This window comes from Carassius auratus, chromosome 14 (assembly GCF_003368295.1).
Source record: "Carassius auratus strain Wakin chromosome 14, ASM336829v1, whole genome shotgun sequence".
Classification (NCBI taxonomy): Eukaryota; Metazoa; Chordata; class Actinopteri; order Cypriniformes; family Cyprinidae; genus Carassius; species Carassius auratus.
The window spans coordinates 19,907,365-19,926,648 of NC_039256.1; the positions used below are offsets into that span (position 1 = coordinate 19,907,365).

At 37.5% G+C, this 19,284-nt stretch overlaps 3 protein-coding genes across 6 annotated transcripts; all 3 read left to right on the plus strand.

The window, feature by feature from the left end:
- The first annotated feature begins 392 nt into the window (after positions 1 to 392).
- LOC113113950 (solute carrier family 25 member 43-like) lies at positions 393 to 5,529 on the plus strand. Of its 2 annotated transcripts, none has more exons than XM_026280548.1 (5): positions 393 to 810; positions 2,618 to 2,859; positions 3,247 to 3,419; positions 4,145 to 4,279; positions 4,609 to 5,529. In XM_026280548.1, the coding sequence occupies exons 1-5, from the start codon at positions 539 to 541 to the stop codon at positions 4,822 to 4,824; spliced, it is 1,038 nt and encodes a 345-aa protein (XP_026136333.1). In that variant the 5' UTR covers positions 393 to 538; the 3' UTR covers positions 4,825 to 5,529. The 2 variants fall into 2 exon arrangements, with proteins under 2 accessions (XP_026136333.1, XP_026136335.1); XM_026280550.1 differs by having other exon boundaries at positions 4,145 to 4,290; positions 4,609 to 4,723.
- Positions 5,530 to 6,177: 648 nt separating this feature from the next.
- Positions 6,178 to 8,668, plus strand: slc25a5 (solute carrier family 25 member 5). The gene is made up of 4 exons (XM_026280551.1): positions 6,178 to 6,402; positions 7,423 to 7,909; positions 7,990 to 8,130; positions 8,211 to 8,668. The coding sequence occupies exons 1-4, from the start codon at positions 6,292 to 6,294 to the stop codon at positions 8,366 to 8,368; spliced, it is 897 nt and encodes a 298-aa protein (XP_026136336.1). The 5' UTR covers positions 6,178 to 6,291; the 3' UTR covers positions 8,369 to 8,668.
- A 3,436-nt stretch (positions 8,669 to 12,104) lies between these two features.
- Positions 12,105 to 19,192, plus strand: LOC113113952 (uncharacterized). 3 transcript variants are annotated; one of them, XM_026280553.1, is made up of 16 exons: positions 12,105 to 12,632; positions 13,316 to 13,427; positions 13,730 to 13,943; positions 14,254 to 14,396; positions 15,159 to 15,318; positions 15,399 to 15,451; positions 15,558 to 15,757; positions 15,837 to 15,944; positions 16,035 to 16,160; positions 16,318 to 16,422; positions 16,502 to 16,660; positions 17,298 to 17,895; positions 17,999 to 18,062; positions 18,215 to 18,324; positions 18,425 to 18,513; positions 18,608 to 19,192. In XM_026280553.1, exons 1-16 carry the CDS (start codon positions 12,333 to 12,335, stop codon positions 18,698 to 18,700), a joined length of 2,634 nt encoding a protein of 877 aa, XP_026136338.1. In that variant the 5' UTR covers positions 12,105 to 12,332; the 3' UTR covers positions 18,701 to 19,192. The 3 variants fall into 3 exon arrangements, 2 of the variants coding, with proteins under 2 accessions (XP_026136338.1, XP_026136337.1); XM_026280552.1 differs by having other exon boundaries at positions 12,106 to 12,632; positions 18,149 to 18,324; XR_003293655.1 differs by lacking the exons at positions 17,999 to 18,062; positions 18,608 to 19,192.
- Positions 19,193 to 19,284: the final 92 nt, after the last annotated feature.

A 19,284-nucleotide genomic window follows, 5' to 3' on the forward strand; every position in this document is an offset into this window, starting at 1 on the left:
ATTATGCTCATAATTCTATCCTGACTAATTACTTTTGTTGTGACCTATTTCTTCTGGAAACAATAAGCCTTCATTCATCTCTCCTGCCACAAAAGAATACATTGAAGAAGAAAATAAAATGCTACATGTAGCTGTTTTGGTTTTGACAAAAGGGCTTTGCAAAAGCACAATGATCCATTCATTCATCCTTTTTCATATGATGTATAGTGGCCCCTAAAGCGAAAAAAGAAAGCACATTAAATTTGTTTATGGTTCTCCGAGAAACACGACATGGTTTATGGCATGTCTTTCCATCTGTAGTTTTTTTGACAGCTATTTTGTATTGATTTGGATGCTTGCAACCAAACTTGCGTTTGCACTAACCACACCCCGCCTTCACCAAAATATCCACCAATGTGACTGTATCTGGCCACTGAATGACAAGTTGCGCTGCAGCTGGATGGCTGAATGATAAACACAACCGTTAGTGTGTTCATTTTCCGGCGATTCTTCTGTCTCTTTTAACGGCTGGAGAACAAAATCGCTTTTCTTATGAAGTATGGCCACAGTCAAAAAGGACGATCGACTGACAAGTTCTCAAAGTTTACTGTGCGTCGGTTTTGCCGGGGTTTTTAGCAAAACTGTAACGTCACCTCTGGAAGTCGTGAAGATTTTGAGTCAAATAGGAACGTTTCACTGTAAACGGGGATTTCTGCAAAGCTTTGTTTTTATCTGTCAGAATGAGGGACTTCGAGCTTTTTGGAAGGGTAACATGGTTTCCTGTCTACGGTTGTTCCCCTACAGTGCCATACATTTAACAACTTACAAAAAGTAAGTATAATAAATTTTTAACGTTCAGCAATGAATGATTGATGATTAGCATTTATGCCTGTTGCATGCCTTGTTGATTTGTGTAGTTCATTAGATATGATAAACTTTTCGATCCGCAGTGACGGTAAACAAAGACAACAGGAAGTTGACGCGTCAGCTTGATAGCGTTTGAAAATAGACGAGTAAACAGACTTACATAATGAAGTAATTATATTCTAACAAGTGAGAATTCGTTTAAATATGCTTAAGAAGTTACATTTACAATAGATCGTTTAAAGAAATTATAATTTAAATTTCCCGTTTTTCCTTCATTGGCCTCAAAGTGACGTAATACATCATGCCTTCATTTCCTGGCCAATCACGTAGCTCAGAAAACCAGCACGATGGTGGTCTCATCCTGAAGCTACAATGGGCGTGGCCTTAATTAAATGCCAATATCAGCTGTAGAGTTTCTATGGTTATAAACTATGCACTTAGCAACGCCCATCAGAGCACCAGAGGGGGCTTTCAGAAGAACTCCATTATTGTGTAATACACGTGTATATTCACATGCTGAGACACCGGAAACTGTTTTAGAAAGACCCGTACATAGTGTTCCAGTATTCCAGGAAAAAGAGTGGAGGCTGTTTTGAACACACTGTTCCTATGAAAAGAATGTGAACCTCTCGAATGCAAGCTTATGTCATTGATTAATAATCAAAAATTATAGTAAAGGATATCGTTTTTATTACTGTTTACAGTAATACTATTAATACTTTATTAATCTATATTATAACAATGTAATAATTATCTCTACATATAATACCACAAAAAGATTTAGGCTATTTTTTCTAATCATTTAGAAATTTTAGACCCAAAGTAGTAAGCCTTTATAATATAACAGTTATATGGGGTAATATTAATAAAATGTAAATAAACAGTTTTCTGTGGCAAAGCTGAATTCTCAGCAGCTATTACTCTAGACTTTAGTGTTACTCAATACTTTAGAAATCATTCTGTATGCTAATTCTAATATCCTCATGTCCTTTTTAATCATTGAAAATACAGAAAATAATAATAAAAAAGTATAATGTCCTTTTTTGTTAAGGTTATGAACATTTTTAACCTACGTAGTCAAAATTTTAGCCTTTAGATAGTTAGTTTTTTATTATCAGTTACATTTCATTACATTACATTTATTCATTTAGCAGACACTTTTATCCAAAGCGACTTACAGATGAGGACAGTGGAACCAATTAAAAACAACAAAATGAGCAATGATATATAAGTGTAATAACAAGTCTCAGTTAGGTTAACACAGTACACATATGGGATTTTAAATAATATAATAAATAAAAAGAAAACAGAATAAAAAAACAATAGAGCAAGCTAGTGTTAGAGATCTTTACACATAAACACACACACACACACATACAATTGCATAATAAATTAAAATAAAATAGAATACAAAAAGATTAGAAAGGTATTTGAAATTTTTAAAGAATAGAATTAGAATAGTGAGTGTTAAAGTTAGAGGGTCAAATAAAGATGGAAGAGATGGGTTTTAAGACGATTCTTGAAGATGGCTAAGGACTCCTCTGTCCGGATTGAGTTGGGGAGGTTATTCCACCAGGAGGTAACATTTAATTTAAAAGTCTGTAAAAGTGACTTGTGCTTCTTTGGGATGGCACAATCAAGTGACGTTCACTTGCAGAACGCAAGCTTCTAGTTAGATGGATCTAGTTGATAGGACTGGTCATCTAAACATAGGTTCTGTTTTAATGATATTATGCTATATCGTAATACCACAATATTATATTTTTGGCAGTATTGTCCATCTTCACGTTGATGAACTGGGTGATATCTCACAATGGCGAGCCATAGTAGCCGGTGGGCTGGCAGGCATATCTGCTGCTCTAGCGACGTATCCACTGGAGGTGCTTGAAACCAGACTTATTGCTCAGAATTGCCGAGAACCAACATACAGAGGGTTGCTGCGTTCTCTCTCCACCATCTACAGAAATGAAGGACTTCAGGCTCTCTACAGGGGCTTTTCCCTCACAGTGTTAGGTATGTATTTCAACCCTGTTTACACATCAGAATAATCAAATTAAGGAGGCGGAAGTATTTTTACTCCGCTTTAAAAGTACATCTTTCAAGTGTCTATACTTTATCAAGTGCTTTTCTTTAGAAAACTTTTACTTCAAAACATTCAAAATCATAATATTGTACTTTTTACTGCACTGTTTCATATTAAATATAATTTAATACTTACTGACATTAGAAATCTTGTACTTTACTACTTTTAAGCATGAGTACGTGAAGTATAAACTGAATCAGGTATATTGCCAAGAAATAGAAAGCTCATAACCTTCTAATTAATAATATTACTTCTGGATCTCTCACAATACTGCTTGAAAAGTTAATGGAACTTGATGTTTGGATTTCTGTGGATAGGTGCTGTTCCCTTCTCCGTTGGATGCTATGCGGTGTATGTCAATTTGGATAAGCTGTGGCAGGAGCGTCATGTTCGCTTCACATCTTTACAGAACTTCATCAATGGCTGTCTTGCAGCAGGAGTCGCTCAGACGCTCTCCTTCCCCTTTGAATCTGTTAAAAAGAAGATGCAGGTGAAAATCTTTGAGACATAATAATGTGTTGCTATATCTTACCACAAGGGGGCATGATAGTACTAGTGTACAAGACGTAAGTGTCCCTTAATGTGGTAAAAATTCATACTTTTTTAACTTTGCTGTGGCCCCTTTGTTCATTTATGTTAAGTATGAAACGTTAAAATGTTTTAAAGAAACATTAATTTTAATTTTTAATAGATTTTGGCACAGGTCACACAGGACAATGCAAGACACCATTCTGAAGGACACAAGGCCCTGCAGCAGCCTAGAATGTACATAGTGTCCAGCGTCTGTCTATGCCAAAGATAAATTGTCTAAAGATAGCTGACCTCTCACACAGTACACATAATGGTGTATCTGATCTGATTCCTATATGTTTCATTTAGCTAAATTAGAAACAAAAAAGTTTTTTCCTCTTTTGCAAGCTGCTAAATGTTCTGAGACTGTCAGTTTGGTGCTAAACAAAGTCTCTATAGATACATTAAACAAAGCCCAAAGAACACACATCAAGAAGGTTTAAGGGTAGATAAGTTTAGGTCAATGCGGGACAGTAGGGCAATCAGTTGTTACTGGAAAACAAATGTTCATGAATAAAATATAAACTGAACATTTTAGCTTATTCTTGTTTATAAACAACAGTGTGAGAATTCTCTTATGGAATCTTATATAAGTATGCAGTTATTTCTTAATGATCAGGAATATTTCTTCAATCTTTACTCTAGGCCCAGAGTCTTCTGTTGCCCCATTGTGGAGGAGTTGATGTCCATTTTAATGGAATGATTGACTGCTTCAGACAGGTCATCAAGAACAAGGGCGTCATGGCTCTTTGGAGTGGCCTTACAGCCAACATGGTGAAGGTGACATGAAGGTGTTTTATATGCTTATGTGGTGACAGAGATAAAAATAACCCAAGCACCATGTTTTCTGTGTAAATGGTTCTACAAAGTTTAATATTTCAATAAAAAACTCACAGGGTTATATTACACAAACATTTCCTGAACAACAGTCTGCTTCTTGCATTTTATGAAATTAATACAACAAATTGTACCACAAGTTTCTTGTGCCACCTCTGCATGAAATAACATGCTTACATATTTTTAATGGGTGTTTGTGGAAACACCTTATATTAATAATACATTTACACTTCCTTGTGTAACTAATGTTTTGTTTTATTTTAACATTATAGATCGTCCCATATTTTGGCCTGCTTTTCAGTTGCTTTGAGATGTGTAAGCAAGTCTGCCTTTACCGGAATGGCTACATAATTTCTCCACTAAGCTACAAGCCTATACCAGGCGTGGACCAGAGTCTGGGCCCACATGAACTGCAGGAGTTTAAGCGCTACCTGAGAAACAGAAAATCACACAACGCACAGAGTTCATCCATAGGAAACCGCTGGTAACTAATCCAAGGAGTTATCAGTAATAAACAGAATTCAGAGAAGTGCATTGATAATGAGTATAAATTGTTTGTACTGCTGGAAGGCACAATGTATTATTCACAAGTTTTACCTGTTATTGTATTTAACTTCCGATATTAAGGATTCTGCACATGCACACTTGAAACAAGTTCATTTGGTATGTTCCAAAGTGCCTCAAACACATCAGACTTACAGACTTGAACTCCACCAAAAAAAAAGTGTTTTTATGAACTGTGGAAATTTAAAACCTCTGTTTTAATCACTTCTCAGGAAATATGTTGAACATCATTTCAACAATATAGAGCAATGCCTTTGTCAAACAAAGTATAAATTTTTTTCTTGTTTTTTAACTCTTGGGCCTTTTTAAAGGGCTTCTGTTATTTATAAACCACATGCTTTAAAAGTCATATTGTGGTGCAGTTTTTGCATATTTGATCATAAATGACAGTATGATTTTGAGTGTGCACTGTAATGTAATATACATCATGCAGATCTAGACACACGGTAAACCAGTAAGCACTGACTCTGATTCAGCTGTAAAACACAAGATTTGTTTACTAAAAATGTATTTGATTTTTTCATTGCAATATCAATGCATTTTTAAAATGTGGCACATTAAGATGAAATCTTTAAGCATATTATAAAAACTATAAAGTGTAAGAAATAAATGTATTTTAGTCCTTATCGTCAATGGTTATACTTATCATATGTTATTATCTGCTGTATAATAGTATTTTATAATACAAACAAAATTGAATTGCATTAGTAGAGTTAGTAGTGATGCAGATAGTATTGATTTTGTATTGCTTCGTGTGGTCACATGTTTCCAAATGGATCACTTGCTTTACCACACAGTCAAGTCATGTGAAGGCCTTTGTACTGTAATGTTGGCCCTTTTTCTTTTACACATATGCCCTTGGAGATCATTAACTAAAGACAGTGAGCGATCGAGCTGGGGACAAACATGTATGCTATGTCACCTTGGAGAACTGCTCTCGACTTGACAGGATGTGAAATGAAAAACTGGACAATCCTGATTCTCTTGCTGTGTTGAATTGTCAGTATGCATCAAAATCGGGGTTTTGTTTCGTTTTTTCATATTACTCATGAATTATTGACTAATTGGAAATACATTTTCTATGTTTTAAAAACTTCCTGTTGTCATTTACGTTTTCCACCTTGAGAAGGCTTAAGGTTACCTTTCTAACTTTGAGCCATTCATCTCCGTCATCATAAAAGGGCCCCTCCTCCTGGAATCTGTGACGTTTAGTCCACGCTCCAATCAAGTCTTAGAAGCGTTGGGTACGTGTGTTCTCGCGAGACGAACCTTTTAAAAATCTCTTCTCAACTTTTCATTCGGCCATTTCGAATCAGCCGGCATTCCACACTGGTCCAGCGGCAGAGCGGGATTGACATCTTCAGACTACACCTCTCCAAGAACACCCGACAATGAACGAGACCGCCATCTCTTTCGCCAAGGACTTCTTGGCCGGTGGTATTGCCGCTGCTATCTCTAAAACTGCCGTGGCCCCCATCGAGAGAGTCAAACTGCTGCTTCAGGTAACGTAACGTTAGATACACGCAGTAATATTATCGGGATTATATAATCCTAGGTTTGTAAGAAATTCGGTTACATAATGGACTAAAATGTGAGTACAACCAGCACAGTGTAATCCTAGAAGAGTTTGATTTAAAACCCAATATCATTTTTAGATTTTAGTTGGCGGCATTTTAATGTTTAATTAATCATTGAATTAAGGGAGTCCAACGAAATTGTGAACGTCTTGACTAAACGAGAATCTTAATCTTTGTGTGAGTAAAGGACGTTTTGGTACATTTTGAGCCGTTTAAAATCGAGCTGGTCGTTGAATAATAGGTTAAAACATCGACTAAGTTAGGCCTTAAGAGCTCCGTAACCTTTACCAAGCCTCCCTGAGAGAACATCCTGAGACACGCCTCAAGCATTTACAGCGAGCATTTGGTTGGAATTTAACAGAGCTGAACGGGTTTGCTCCTTTAGTATCGATTTTAAAATGCGTATTTTTATTTATATTAATACTTTTCCACGAGACACGGTAGACCAGCATCCTCATAGATTTCGCCAAGGTCGCGAGAAGGGGAGGCCTTGAATAGCTAGGCCTTGATTGCTAGCTTCCAAGCTAACGCTCGCGTTCCAGAGCGACGAAGACCCAGGTATTGATTAAAAGGACATGTTATACTAGGGGCGTTTGATATACTAACATTTTGATTTAATGTTTCTGTGTGCACAACATTTTACAAGAATTTAATTGTATTTGCGGACGATTTCGGATAGTTTTACGGAGACCGCCTACCGGAAGATATCGCGTATTAACTCATTGCCGGCTTTTTATCGTTTCGCATAATCACGTGTTCGTGGTTCCTCTTTGGTTTTGTTCTATAAAGAAGAAACTGGGTTTTAAACCCACTTCATTCAGTACATTTCTTCATTTTATGACATTTGTAATTGTGGAGGCTTCAAATTATCAATTTAAATCACTGTTTTCCATTGTATTGTCTTTCATTGTGTGCATTTATTGATGTTTCCTTTCGTGTTTACAGGTGCAACATGCTAGCAAACAGATTACAGTGGATAAGCAGTACAAGGGCATAATTGACTGCGTGGTGCGTATTCCGAAGGAGCAGGGCTTCCTGTCGTTCTGGAGAGGAAACTTGGCAAACGTCATCAGATACTTCCCTACCCAGGCCCTCAACTTTGCTTTCAAGGATAAGTACAAGAAGATCTTCCTCGATGGTATAGATAAGCGCACCCAGTTCTGGAGGTACTTCGCTGGTAACCTGGCTTCAGGTGGTGCTGCTGGTGCCACGTCACTCTGCTTCGTCTACCCCCTCGACTTCGCAAGAACCCGTCTGGCCGCTGATGTCGGTAAGGCTGGAGCAGAAAGAGAGTTCAGCGGCCTGGGTAACTGCTTGGTAAAGATCTCCAAGTCTGATGGCATCAGAGGTCTGTACCAGGGCTTCAATGTTTCTGTACAGGGTATCATCATTTACAGAGCCGCCTACTTCGGCATCTATGACACAGCCAAGGGTGAGTTTGAGTTGCATTTGGGGTATCAATGTCAATGTGTGCCATTACTGCATTCACTTCATCTGCTCTTTCATCTTTAGGTATGCTGCCAGATCCCAAAAACACCCACATTTTTGTCAGCTGGATGATCGCTCAGACTGTGACTGCTGTCGCTGGTATTGCATCCTACCCCTTCGATACAGTCCGTCGTCGTATGATGATGCAGTCTGGACGCAAAGGAGGTCAGTTACCACTTTAAACACCTTTCCAGTACAAGTTGACAAGATGAAGCAGTGGATTGATTATTTTTCTTTTCTTGCAGCCGACATCATGTACAGTGGCACAATTGACTGCTGGAAGAAGATTGCACGTGATGAGGGCGGCAAGGCTTTCTTTAAGGGAGCCTGGTCCAATGTTCTCAGAGGCATGGGTGGTGCCTTTGTGCTGGTCTTGTATGATGAGCTGAAGAAGGTCATTTAAGGGTTTCCTGTCCATCATTCAATGTGAGATGTTAAACTGTAACATATCTTGTACATTTGGAAGGACTCTCAAATTCCGCCTTATTTATAGGGACCAACTAGTATGTCAGTACTGGTTGTACTGGGGGAAATTGTTTTTGCGGTTTTCTTTTGCCCCGGTTTATCTTGTTTTCTGTTTTTGGTCCCCTCACCATACTGTCGTTCCCAAAAAGAAAGAATGCCAGGTACTAAAATCTACCTGTTTTCCAGCTGGTCTGTTTTTAGTCAATGCAACAATAAAGACCCACTGAATGAACCTACACCATAACTTGTGTTTTTCTTTATTTATTTTTTATCTTGAGTTTCAGGTGGTGTTATTCAGCCGTTTGGATGGCTTCCGCCCTCTTACTAAATTCAAACAAACTCTGTCCCCACCCTTTAAAAACATGTCAGCAAACTGAACTAGCAACATGTTTGGCAGGCAGAAAGCCCTCTAAGGCCTTTTTATACAGTTTATAAAGTCTTGGATTGTTAGAAATTGCAGTGATATCCTTATACAGTAAGAGTAGTGGGGCGTTTTATGCATCGTATTGAAACAAATCTGTTAGATCACCCTCAAACTGCACTGCAGAGAGTTGTCACTTGGAAATGTTCAAGTGTTTATTCAAAGGCTAGACTACTTGCATGCCTTTAAACATGTTTCTGAGTGTCAGGCAGTATTTTATTTTCATAAGATGCAACCTCATACCCTGCTGGACTTCATAGTAGTTCTTGAGTCTGAGCCAAGGACAGCTGAGGGGACACTTGTGCCCCTGAATGTAACTCAGTCCTGGTTTATTTTGGAGCCCTACATATTTAAGTGTATTGGAGTATCCTCTAAATTGTTAATTTATGTGCATCTGAATTTTTGTGTTTGTGGTAATTTAGAGATTCCTTACTCGAGTCTTGAATAGCCAAAGGCAAATATCTTTCCAAATCATCAGTTGATCTTAAAACCAGTAAAGGAACCAGAGGAAAGATATCAAAGGGAAAAAATGGCTTTAACCTTGGGCCTCTGTCCATGTGTTGCAGGTGATCTGATAATATTCAAAAGGAATGAATGAAACTGAAGGTTTATAAAGGCTGCAAGGCTAATGGCTCTCCTCCAGTGTAATCCAGTATGTTGGAAAAGCCGGCTTGTGCGTGCCCTCTTACGCTAAAAACCTTGCTGACCTCTTAACTGACATCAGGCTAGTCGTAAATTAGCACGCTAATCCGTCCTTGTATCACCTTCACTTCAAGTATGGTGAGATCCTGAGCATGGCGTTACAGGATGTTCAGCAGGGATTAACAGTGGATGGACTCTGGGCATCATGGCCTCCTGACTGGGTGCAAGAAGTTGAACTAATTTATTTTGGGCAAGGGCTTAAAAAAAAAAAAGTCATAATATACTTTGTGTTTGAAGAAGCACTTTTTGGTTACCTGACACAAGAATGTGACAGCTGTATCAGGATCAATAAATCATTTGGGATTAATTTTTAATTTAAATTAAAAGTTTTAATTAACAAAGGAAGTATAACGAGTAAACAGTGGTATGAATTATGCACATCCTATGAATTTGTCACTTGTCCTGCTAACTCTTTCGTTAATGCTAGATGAGAAATATGTCAAGTTCAGTAAAACAAATCACAAAAATTTGTATAATGGATCGTGTTATGCGTTAAGGGGATGAGTCGATTACACAAGAGGCAGACTTGTTCTGACAGTCTTGTTGCACGTGACGTAATCCTGGGAAGGCGGTTCAAGCTCGCGCTGGCTGGCGGCAGACTCTACTCGCAGATCACATGACTTGTTCAGTCACTGAGGGGTCTATTTTTAGGGGTGTAATCTCTGGCTGGCGGTGTCAGGGTGCTGTACTCCATCATGTGCCTGTAGAGGTTTATTCATATGCCATTTTCCTGAATGAACCTGTCCAGAAATCCATTTCTACTCTGCGAACTGGATCGCTGATCATGCCAAAGAGGATAGAGGGAGGTTGTGCACAACCAGCAGTTATGAACCATTCGTCAATCAAATCAGTTCACAAAAAGATTCATGCGTTCACTGTTTGGTCCTTTTTTTGTAGACTACAAGGTTATGCCAGCAGGTGGCAGAGTTGCGTTTATGCGTGTATACCATGCACTCTAGTGGTGGAAATTATGATTCTTTCTAGTGATTCGTTCATTTTCAGTTCGTTCACCAAAATGATTCGTTCAGAATCGTTCACTGATTCGTTCAGTGACCATTTCTTCGTATTACACAAAATAAGCCAGCAGATGGCAAAAAGTGTATTGTGTTGTTATGTCTTAAGTCAACGAACGTATTCACTTGTTACAAAAACTGATCTGGCTTTATTAAAATGTGTGTATAATCGCATTCAATATATAAAGTCTAATTAAGTTGTTCAAATGAACAAAGCACAAGGTTTTCTAGCCTAAATAGCATTTTAATTGTTTGGTCAGACAGTTTGTTTATTATATATTCACATTCATATATCGGGGATTAAACGTGGAGTTGCTAAATATCAAAACAAGCGTATGTGCACAATACAGTACTTATAACTGCGCTTTGCATTTTTGCGAGATTGACATGCTAAATGGCAGACTGACCCGGTTTACTCTCATTCATTTCGTTCACGAACGAGATAAGCTATGTACCAGTTCATTTCATTCACGAACGACATGTATCCGTTCATTCAGCTCGTTCACGAATGACATGTGTGCCAGTTCAGTCATTTCATTCACAAACGAGATTTACTAAATCATTCAACTAATGCACGAACGACATATGCTTTGCCGATTGAGAAACGTGATTGGTAAACTGTTTGCCAGAATATACCCTGACCATCAGGTCACTCATTTCATTCACGACCGAGATGTATCATTCAACTCGTGCACGAACGACATGTGTGCCAGTCCAGTCATTTCATTCACGAACGCTATGTATCAGCTCATTCAACTCATTCACGAACGACATGGGTACCAGTTCAGTAATTTCGTTCACGAACGATAAGATCTCTAGATCTAGTTCAGACTCATATGAAACGCGTTCATTGAAGGGCGTATTCGTTCACTACATTCAACAAATCAAATACTCTGTCACATCTCATACTCGAAGGCTATTGGCTCGAGGTTGAGTAATTCTTTGACAGGATGAAATAGTTGTTACCCGGTGCACTGAGCTGCGCATGCGCTGCTTATAGCGCCGCGCTGCTGTGGAGGGAGGAACTTCACTGAACGAGAAATATGAGTCAGTGGATTACGTGAACGAGAACGATTCGTTCACCTAAAAGATTCGTTCAAAAAGAACGATTCGTTCACGAACGACACATCACTAATGCACTCTGACACAATCCTTGACCGAAACAAGACCCTTCCTCCGTATGCTTAGCTCGGTTCATCACAAGCGAACGTGTACGACGGTGAATCGTTCATTTAAAGATCTGCAACGATTCGTTCATTAGAGTCGAATCATAAACATTTAAATATTTCATGTAGATTGTGTGTGTGGTATAATGCATTTAATTAACAATATAAGTATTAAATATAAGGTTGTCATGTTACATTTTGTCACCATGAACAAGAATATAAGTGGACAAATTCATTATTACCACCTGTTTTTCGAAGACTAAAAACACCCTAAATGAAACGTGGGCCACCTTGCGGCGAACATGGTTGAATAAAAAGTGCATCATGTGTTATCATACTTCACCACCATATACTTGATGGTGTCGCATGGTGCATGCTGTACTTTTGTCATTTCTTTACACAGTAAACGGTTGTGTGTAAAGTAAACGAGAAATATTTGTTCATGAAATCACAGCTGCATCATGCAGTTATTACCTACAGAGAGCATATTATTGTAAAGATTAAGCATCTTGGGAGGACAAAATACGACATCTTCAAGTGCACCAATCACATTACAATCGCAAGTTCCTCAAACCATAAACACTTACCTTCCGGTTCTGCATGCAACATGAGTCTCAATGGAAGCAGAGAGGAGAGGGATACAGGGTTGCGTTTAAGTGGACGAATGAAGCAATCGAATGCAAAGGAATTTCTTTCTCAACCTGGACCTTTTTAACAATGTACACTTGGCGGTGCTTCCTCGCCATTGTATTTGTACTTGTCTGTTACTTCTCAGAGTTTGGACAAATATGGACACAAGCCTTCGTTTGTTTTTTATGCTTTTTCAATTTACCTTTCAAAAAGCAAAACCATGAAACAAGCACTCAGACGGACGACACGCTTGAAGAAACAGAACAACAGGTAACAAGATTATTTCTGCACGTACTATTATTGACGCACGTACTATTATTATTATTACTACTACTACTTTGAATATGTGCATAGAGTGGTTGACACTGTCCTGTTGTAAAATCTAACATAACTATATTTTGGAACATGGTTTCTAAAGTTTCCATTAGCTGTTTCAAGCTGGTCATTTGCTGGTTGACCAGCTGTTATGTTCCCAAAACCTGCTGGACTGGACTGACCAGCTGGTACCTGGTTTATTGTTTCTCTAAGATGGTCCTTCTGCTTACACAATGTAAATAACCATTGCTGACCAGCTAGAAACCACTGTCTGTGTCCCAACTCAAAGCTTCTATCATAAGTTGAAATTTTCAGCAGGGCAACTGAATACATACTGTAATGGCAACTGTAAATGGATACATAACAATAAAGTCCATTTATAGGCAGAACTAACTGTGGGAAGAATTTGAATAGCATCATTAACATCGTTATTGCTTTGGTTGAGAGAGTTCCGGGTTTCATGTAAAAAAAGAAACCATCAGATCAGTTTTTGTTCTTTGTTTCTGTATGGAGGGTCTTCCAGAAAGCAAAAACCCTAAGCTTTTACTGACCTCATTTCTGTGTTCATGACTGATATCAGACATCATCAGTGAAATTACTGGAATTTAATCCCTTGCACCTTAATCCTCCTGTTTCAGACAAAGAAGGCTCACCATGTTGGTGTCAGTGATGAGACTGATGCAGCCAGAACCGCACAAACTGAGTCTGAGACAAAGCATTATCCAAATGTACAGAGGTCACTCCTCCAGGGTAAATACAAATGTTGTTGTTTGCAAGCTTCGCTCCCATTGTGCCTCTTATTCATATCTGGAGATAGTGACCGAAGGTAGTTTCATGACATGACAATGAGATTTGTTGTAAACATGACAGAACAGGAGGCAGAAGATCAGATAATATGGTAATATTTCAGAGGTTTGTGTGTTGATAACACTTTGAGGAAATGTTATACCCTGTTCATTTCCGTAAGTAAAGTGATAATGCACATACATGGCATTACTAGATGATCATTACAGTTGTGCATGATTAAATAGATTTTTTAAATGTCTTTGCAGTGTTTAAATGTGCCTATGTTAACCTGGTCCAGCCGTGGTACACAGTCCCAGAACTGGGCGACAGTCAGCCCCTTCATAGGGCACTACAGATGGAGTTTAACCTGCTAGTCGAGAGAGTCATTTGCAAGGCAAAAAGCTTTGATCTGTCTGCCACCAGTGTGGGTTGTATTAAGATCTTCACTCAGCACCTGCATAACGCAAAGCAGTCAGATGGGTGAGCAAGTTTGTCTGTGTCATTATGTTGTGTACGCCTCATTTATTCTGAGGGTATTTTGTAATATCTCACACAAGTGACATCACTATCTTTTTATAATTTTCCTTCCGGTCCATTTCAGAGACCATCAGCACAGCAACTGAGTCTTATGTTTCTTGAGCTAACGTTTTAAAATCAAAGAATTTCTGCCAAAACTCATGGACTTCCGTCCTAACCTATGACTCATCACCTGATGTAGTTCCAGGAATACTGATAGTAAATTGAATCATTATGAAAACCAGCATGTTCATTTGTTTACCTTTTTTTTTAGCTCTCCAATGTTCGGTTCAAGGTCTGAGGAGATGACAGTCCTCAGGGCCTTTTCTGAAGCTCTACTGCGAAACCTTTTTCCTGAGCACCTTTGGGAAGCAAAACTGTACCGGTGTGTCCTAACTGAGATTGTTGCTATTAAAGGTTAGTCCTACTGAACTTTGTGCTAAATACTTTCTAAAGATCTTGATCTGAACATTGATCAGATATCTGGCATCAACATATGAAGCATTCATTGTCCTGTTTAGGACAGTTTCTCTGAAACAAATGCTTCAAAGATTGTCCCAACAAGATTTCACTGCTTTTACAAACTTCATTTTTGTGTGCCACAATACTCATGGATTTCAAAACAATTAATATTAGCTTCGTTCACAATGGTTATGTTGAGTGTATGGCATTTTCAGAGTGAATTCTTTCTCTAACTGCCTCCAACGTCATATTTAGTTTACATTCAAAATTAAATTTGTTTTATAGAATTAATTTTTTATACCAAATCATGATTGTTGGTGCTTTATTAAACCTTTACTGTCTTTCTTAACATATCCCCTTCAAGGCTACACTTATCTGATAAAAAATGCAGTAAAAACTAATGTGAAATATTACAATTTAAAACTGTAAAATTCAGTTTATTCCTATGATGCAAAGCTGAATTTTCAGCAGCATTACTTCCATCTTCAGTGCCACATGATCCTTCAGAAATCATTCTAATGTGCTGATTTTGTAAACCAGAAATATTTCATTATATTATCAATTTTGAAAACAGATGTGCTGCTTAATGTTTGTGTGAAACGTTGACCCAAAACTTAAAAAATGGTAGTGTTTAAGTTATTTTTGTGCTGTTTTAATTGTATAGTGTATTTTCTACTCATTCACTAATTCTTTGCTACTCCTGTTGTCCATCTCTAGCTCTTGATGTGCTCGTGAAATGCCTCTGTAACCCAGACATCTTGAATCAGATGGTGGTTTCGCAGCTGGATAGAGTAACCTCTAAAAGCTCAACAGAAGACCTGCTAAACTCCGATAGGGAAGGCACACCATCTTCCACGGGAAGTGAAGAAGCAGAAGTGTAAGTTACCTCAAAAACATAACATTTTAGCATATTCATCTCACCTGGTGGCTTAATTCTGTTATTTACAAATTACGCAGAGTGACGGATGAAACTGATGCTCAGTATGAAGACACAAAAGAAAAGAAGAAGGGTGATGTTTCTTTCTCTTTCATCTCAGTAATCTGATTTATGAGCGGTAATTGTACATAATGTAATAAAGTGAAATTTAATTACCTTTTTCAATGTTATCTAAGCAGGCAATAGGATCAAAGAACAGTTTTCTAAATTTGTTGATAAGGTCAAGTCAAAAAAAGTCAAAAAGAAATACCAGAAGAAGAAGAAGAAGGAGCATGATCTTTTACACAGGGCTTTATCGTCACGAAGATTTGCTGTTATTGAAGATGATGCTGCAAACAGCAGAGAAAGCTCCTTTAGAAGCGGCATGGACTCCGATTATGTATGGAAAATGAGCATATTGAATTGATTTGCATTAAGTTTTCGGTGCAACTAAGTTTGTCTGTGCTTTCTTTTAAAAGGACAGTGAATCGGATGACCTAACAACAAATGTCCGAGAAGATATGATGGAGTTCAAGCTTTCTTATGAGATGTGGCGGGTGGGGAAGTGGGCAGTCCGTGTTACAAATGTAAGGCATTATGTTAAAAGTCAAGGGAAGCTAAACAACGTACAAGCTACGTTAAGTTAAATAAGTAAAAAAAAAAAAACATTGTCTTAGGTCCAAAAGGAAAATGAAGAGCTTTGTTTCGTGCTTCACCTGGAGGAGAAAAATAACCCAGAGAATCTCAACTGGGATGTAAAAAAGACCCAGTCAGATATACTTCATTTTCACAGCCTCTGGCAGGTGAGAGAGGAAATAGTGAGGGATCTTCAATGCATCGATTGTATCAAAACCCATACTATTTTTTATTACAGTAATTAATATTTTACTCATTATTATTGATTAATGTATGTAGCTGCTTGCTTAAAAATGTTTGTTCTCTTTCTGTTGTTTTTTTAAGGATACTTCCACTTTACCCTCTATATCTGCAATAGTAGTAACAAAGCAGGGTCTTGATGGTGCACATGCAGAAGAAGTGGCATCAGCCTTGGAGCACTTTTTACAAGTAAGCTGGCACACAGACACACACATCTAGAATCAAAGAAGGTTTTATCAGTTGAAATCTTTTCCTCATTTCTCTTCAGGAGGTGGTTTCTGATGCACAGCTTGGTCACACTCAGCCTGTGTTCCAGTTCTTGTGTCCCATTGTACAGCTGCTGAGTAATAAGGACCATAAGGGAGGTGTCTGGAGTTTCCTGAATGGCCTTGCAAGCTTTCTTAATCCTAGCCAAGATGAGGATGAGGTAAAAACAGATTTAGGTTAATAGCTTAATGGAAACCTCATGATAAAACTGATGAAAAGCTACAGTTCAAAAATTTGGGGTCAGTTAGATTTATTTAAAAATACTTTTATTCTACAAGTATGCATTACATTGAACAAAGGTTCAAGAAGGAAATATAACTTTTTTCAACATTAATAATTGGAAATGTTTGAGCATCAAATCAGCATATTCTAATGATTTCTGAAGTATTTTTATTATTGTAATAATATTTCACAATATTACTGTTGATATAGTATTTTTGACATTTAAAACTCTTTGAATGGTAGTATATTTATAACAATATTTTATATAATTGGATCAATATAAATACAGCTAGATTTGAAATCTTGTCCAAATAGAGCATTTTCTACAGGTCAAAAGTTTAGAGTAATTAAAATTTTTTTTTTTTATTATGTTGTGTGTTACCTACCACAAACCTTATATATTTTTATCAATATTGTATGTAATTGGATCAATATACATGTATCAAGATTTGATTTCTTATCCAAAGAGCTAAAGTTTGTTGATTTATAGTAGAGGTATACCTTTAGATTCAGCAAAATGCAAATTATTGAGAATACTGCCACCCTCTGGTGATACTATGTGTTTTTTTTCTCAGTCCCATAATCCCAGAGGAGAAGAAAAGGTTGATGGAGCAGGATCCTCAGGACATAACAGTGGACAGTCGACAGGACAGCCAGCCTCCATCAACACAGATGAAGAACCAAAGGGGGGCATTGTAGAAGGACCAGTGGCTACACGCGTTAGGTTTTATAACCCCAGTGAAGAAACTGAAACCTTCAAAAGTACAGAACCAGATATAGAAGATCAGACCTCTGATGAACAGGACGTGGTTTCAGATTTACAGGAGAGTCTTGCTGAAAGTTTAGATATCTTTGTTAATAGGTCAAAATTAGTCAGTCCTTCAGGACAATTGAGTGATATCTCAAGCTCAGTCATGAACCACACTGAAGGCTTGCAGTCTGACTCAGTAGATGGCTTCGCAGGTGCTCAGTCTGGGGGCAAAACAAACAAAAAAGAAAAGATAACTCAAAGAAAGTCAAATGGATTTCAAAAGGCCAAAATAAAAGAGAAAATGGGACAGCTCAAGGACGAGATGGCAAATCAGCCTCAGGCACAGAAAAAGGAACCCCAGAACAACTGGGACAAAGTTGAGGCCACCAAAGCCATATTTGAGCTAGTTAAGGAAATAACTGGTATGATGTAACTCCCTTTTTCTGTTTTGCTTTTATGATCACCAAGGACTAAATCTAAAACAGATTTTTTTTGCCATTCATTATTTGTCTTTACCATCTTCAGGTAACTCAGTCTTCATTAACATTGTTGATGCTATTCTAAAAGCAGTCCAGCCTTTGTTAAAGAAGTAAGAGTCCCATTTCATATCTATTCAAACACCATAGATATTCAACTGTAGATGTGAAGATAAGCATAAGCTTTCTTCCCATGCAGGAAAATAAACAACTTTTTAAAAAAGATGCATCCCACTGAAGCTCAGATTGCATCCTACATTGACAGTTTCCGGGAGAAGATATGGCCAGGAGTAAACGCGCCCTTCCAGCCGCCGTGTGACAGTGAGGAGAAACAAAAGACCAGGGAGAAGGCTTTGCAGCTTATAAATTCTAAATGTATGTGTAATTTTTCCCCATGCCTTAGACTGCCCACTTCATTTTTACAAATGTTTCTTTCACCCTAACCAGTATCCAGTAATTGTTATGGTGGTTTTAGATTCAAACTCTCTAATTCTCAAGAAGACTGATGTTGAAACTGTGTTCAAGATCTTCCAGGACACTGAGGAGAACAAGAAATTGGTTTATGTGAGGACTCTAGCTAAGATTCTTATGTGGTTAAATCCATTTAGAAACAAATATCCAGATTAACATTTTATTATTTGTGTTTATGTGTCCATAGATGCTGCTGTCATACATTCTTGGGGAGTTCTTACCTGGAGAGCCTGCCTTCAGTGAAATAGCTAATTTAACTGTGAAGGATTTATTTTCATAATTGATAGATATTTATTAATGTAAGTTGTCTAATGTTTTAAAATGTGCATTATTTAATGTTTATATTCTTTAATGTTTATATTATTTAAGGATGGATTGTGATATACCTCAGACATGTCAGCCTTTTACTTTCACTTTGAGCAACGCAAACACTGATATTTTTTTAATTGAACAAAAATGCCAGCCTGTTAAATGTAGCATTTTAACAAATGTACTGTAATTATGTCTCACTTCAATAATGTCACCAAAACTTGGGTGTAAATTTTAATTTGCCATTAAAAAAAATTTCATTGTATATGCAAGTTCACTTTTTGTTTCCTATCTTTAAATTGTACACTGTGAAGAACTGATTTTCTATTTTAATAAACAGCACAGGTTACTCAGGACAAAACAGATAAAGTCATTGTGATACTGATGATCCTTTTTTATAAGACTTAATCAGCACATGGTCTGTGAGGAATGTATCCGAATAATAATAATGCCAATAAATATATTTTACTACTAATTGCGAGTGATTTAATTTCTTGCACATTAGTAAACTGTAAAAATGTAACGGAGTTACCGCTGTGTAACATATATTACCCC

Bases quoted from the DNA above. Each gene is read 5' to 3' on its own strand.
- LOC113113950 (XM_026280548.1), top strand. From the start codon at position 539: ATGGCCACAGTCAAAAAGGACGATCGACTGACAAGTTCTCAAAGTTTA. The intron at 811-2,617 runs GTAAGTATAATA...TATTTTTGGCAG, and splicing joins CATTTAACAACTTACAAAAA to TATTGTCCATCTTCACGTTG. The intron at 3,420-4,144 runs GTGAAAATCTTT...TCTTTACTCTAG, and splicing joins CTGTTAAAAAGAAGATGCAG to GCCCAGAGTCTTCTGTTGCC.
- slc25a5 (XM_026280551.1), top strand. From the start codon at position 6,292: ATGAACGAGACCGCCATCTCTTTCGCCAAGGACTTCTTGGCCGGTGGT. The intron at 6,403-7,422 runs GTAACGTAACGT...TCGTGTTTACAG, and splicing joins GAGTCAAACTGCTGCTTCAG to GTGCAACATGCTAGCAAACA. The intron at 7,910-7,989 runs GTGAGTTTGAGT...TTTCATCTTTAG, and splicing joins CATCTATGACACAGCCAAGG to GTATGCTGCCAGATCCCAAA.
- LOC113113952 (XM_026280552.1), top strand. From the start codon at position 12,333: ATGCAACATGAGTCTCAATGGAAGCAGAGAGGAGAGGGATACAGGGTT. The intron at 12,633-13,315 runs GTAACAAGATTA...CTCCTGTTTCAG, and splicing joins TTGAAGAAACAGAACAACAG to ACAAAGAAGGCTCACCATGT. The intron at 15,945-16,034 runs GTAAGGCATTAT...ACATTGTCTTAG, and splicing joins GGGCAGTCCGTGTTACAAAT to GTCCAAAAGGAAAATGAAGA.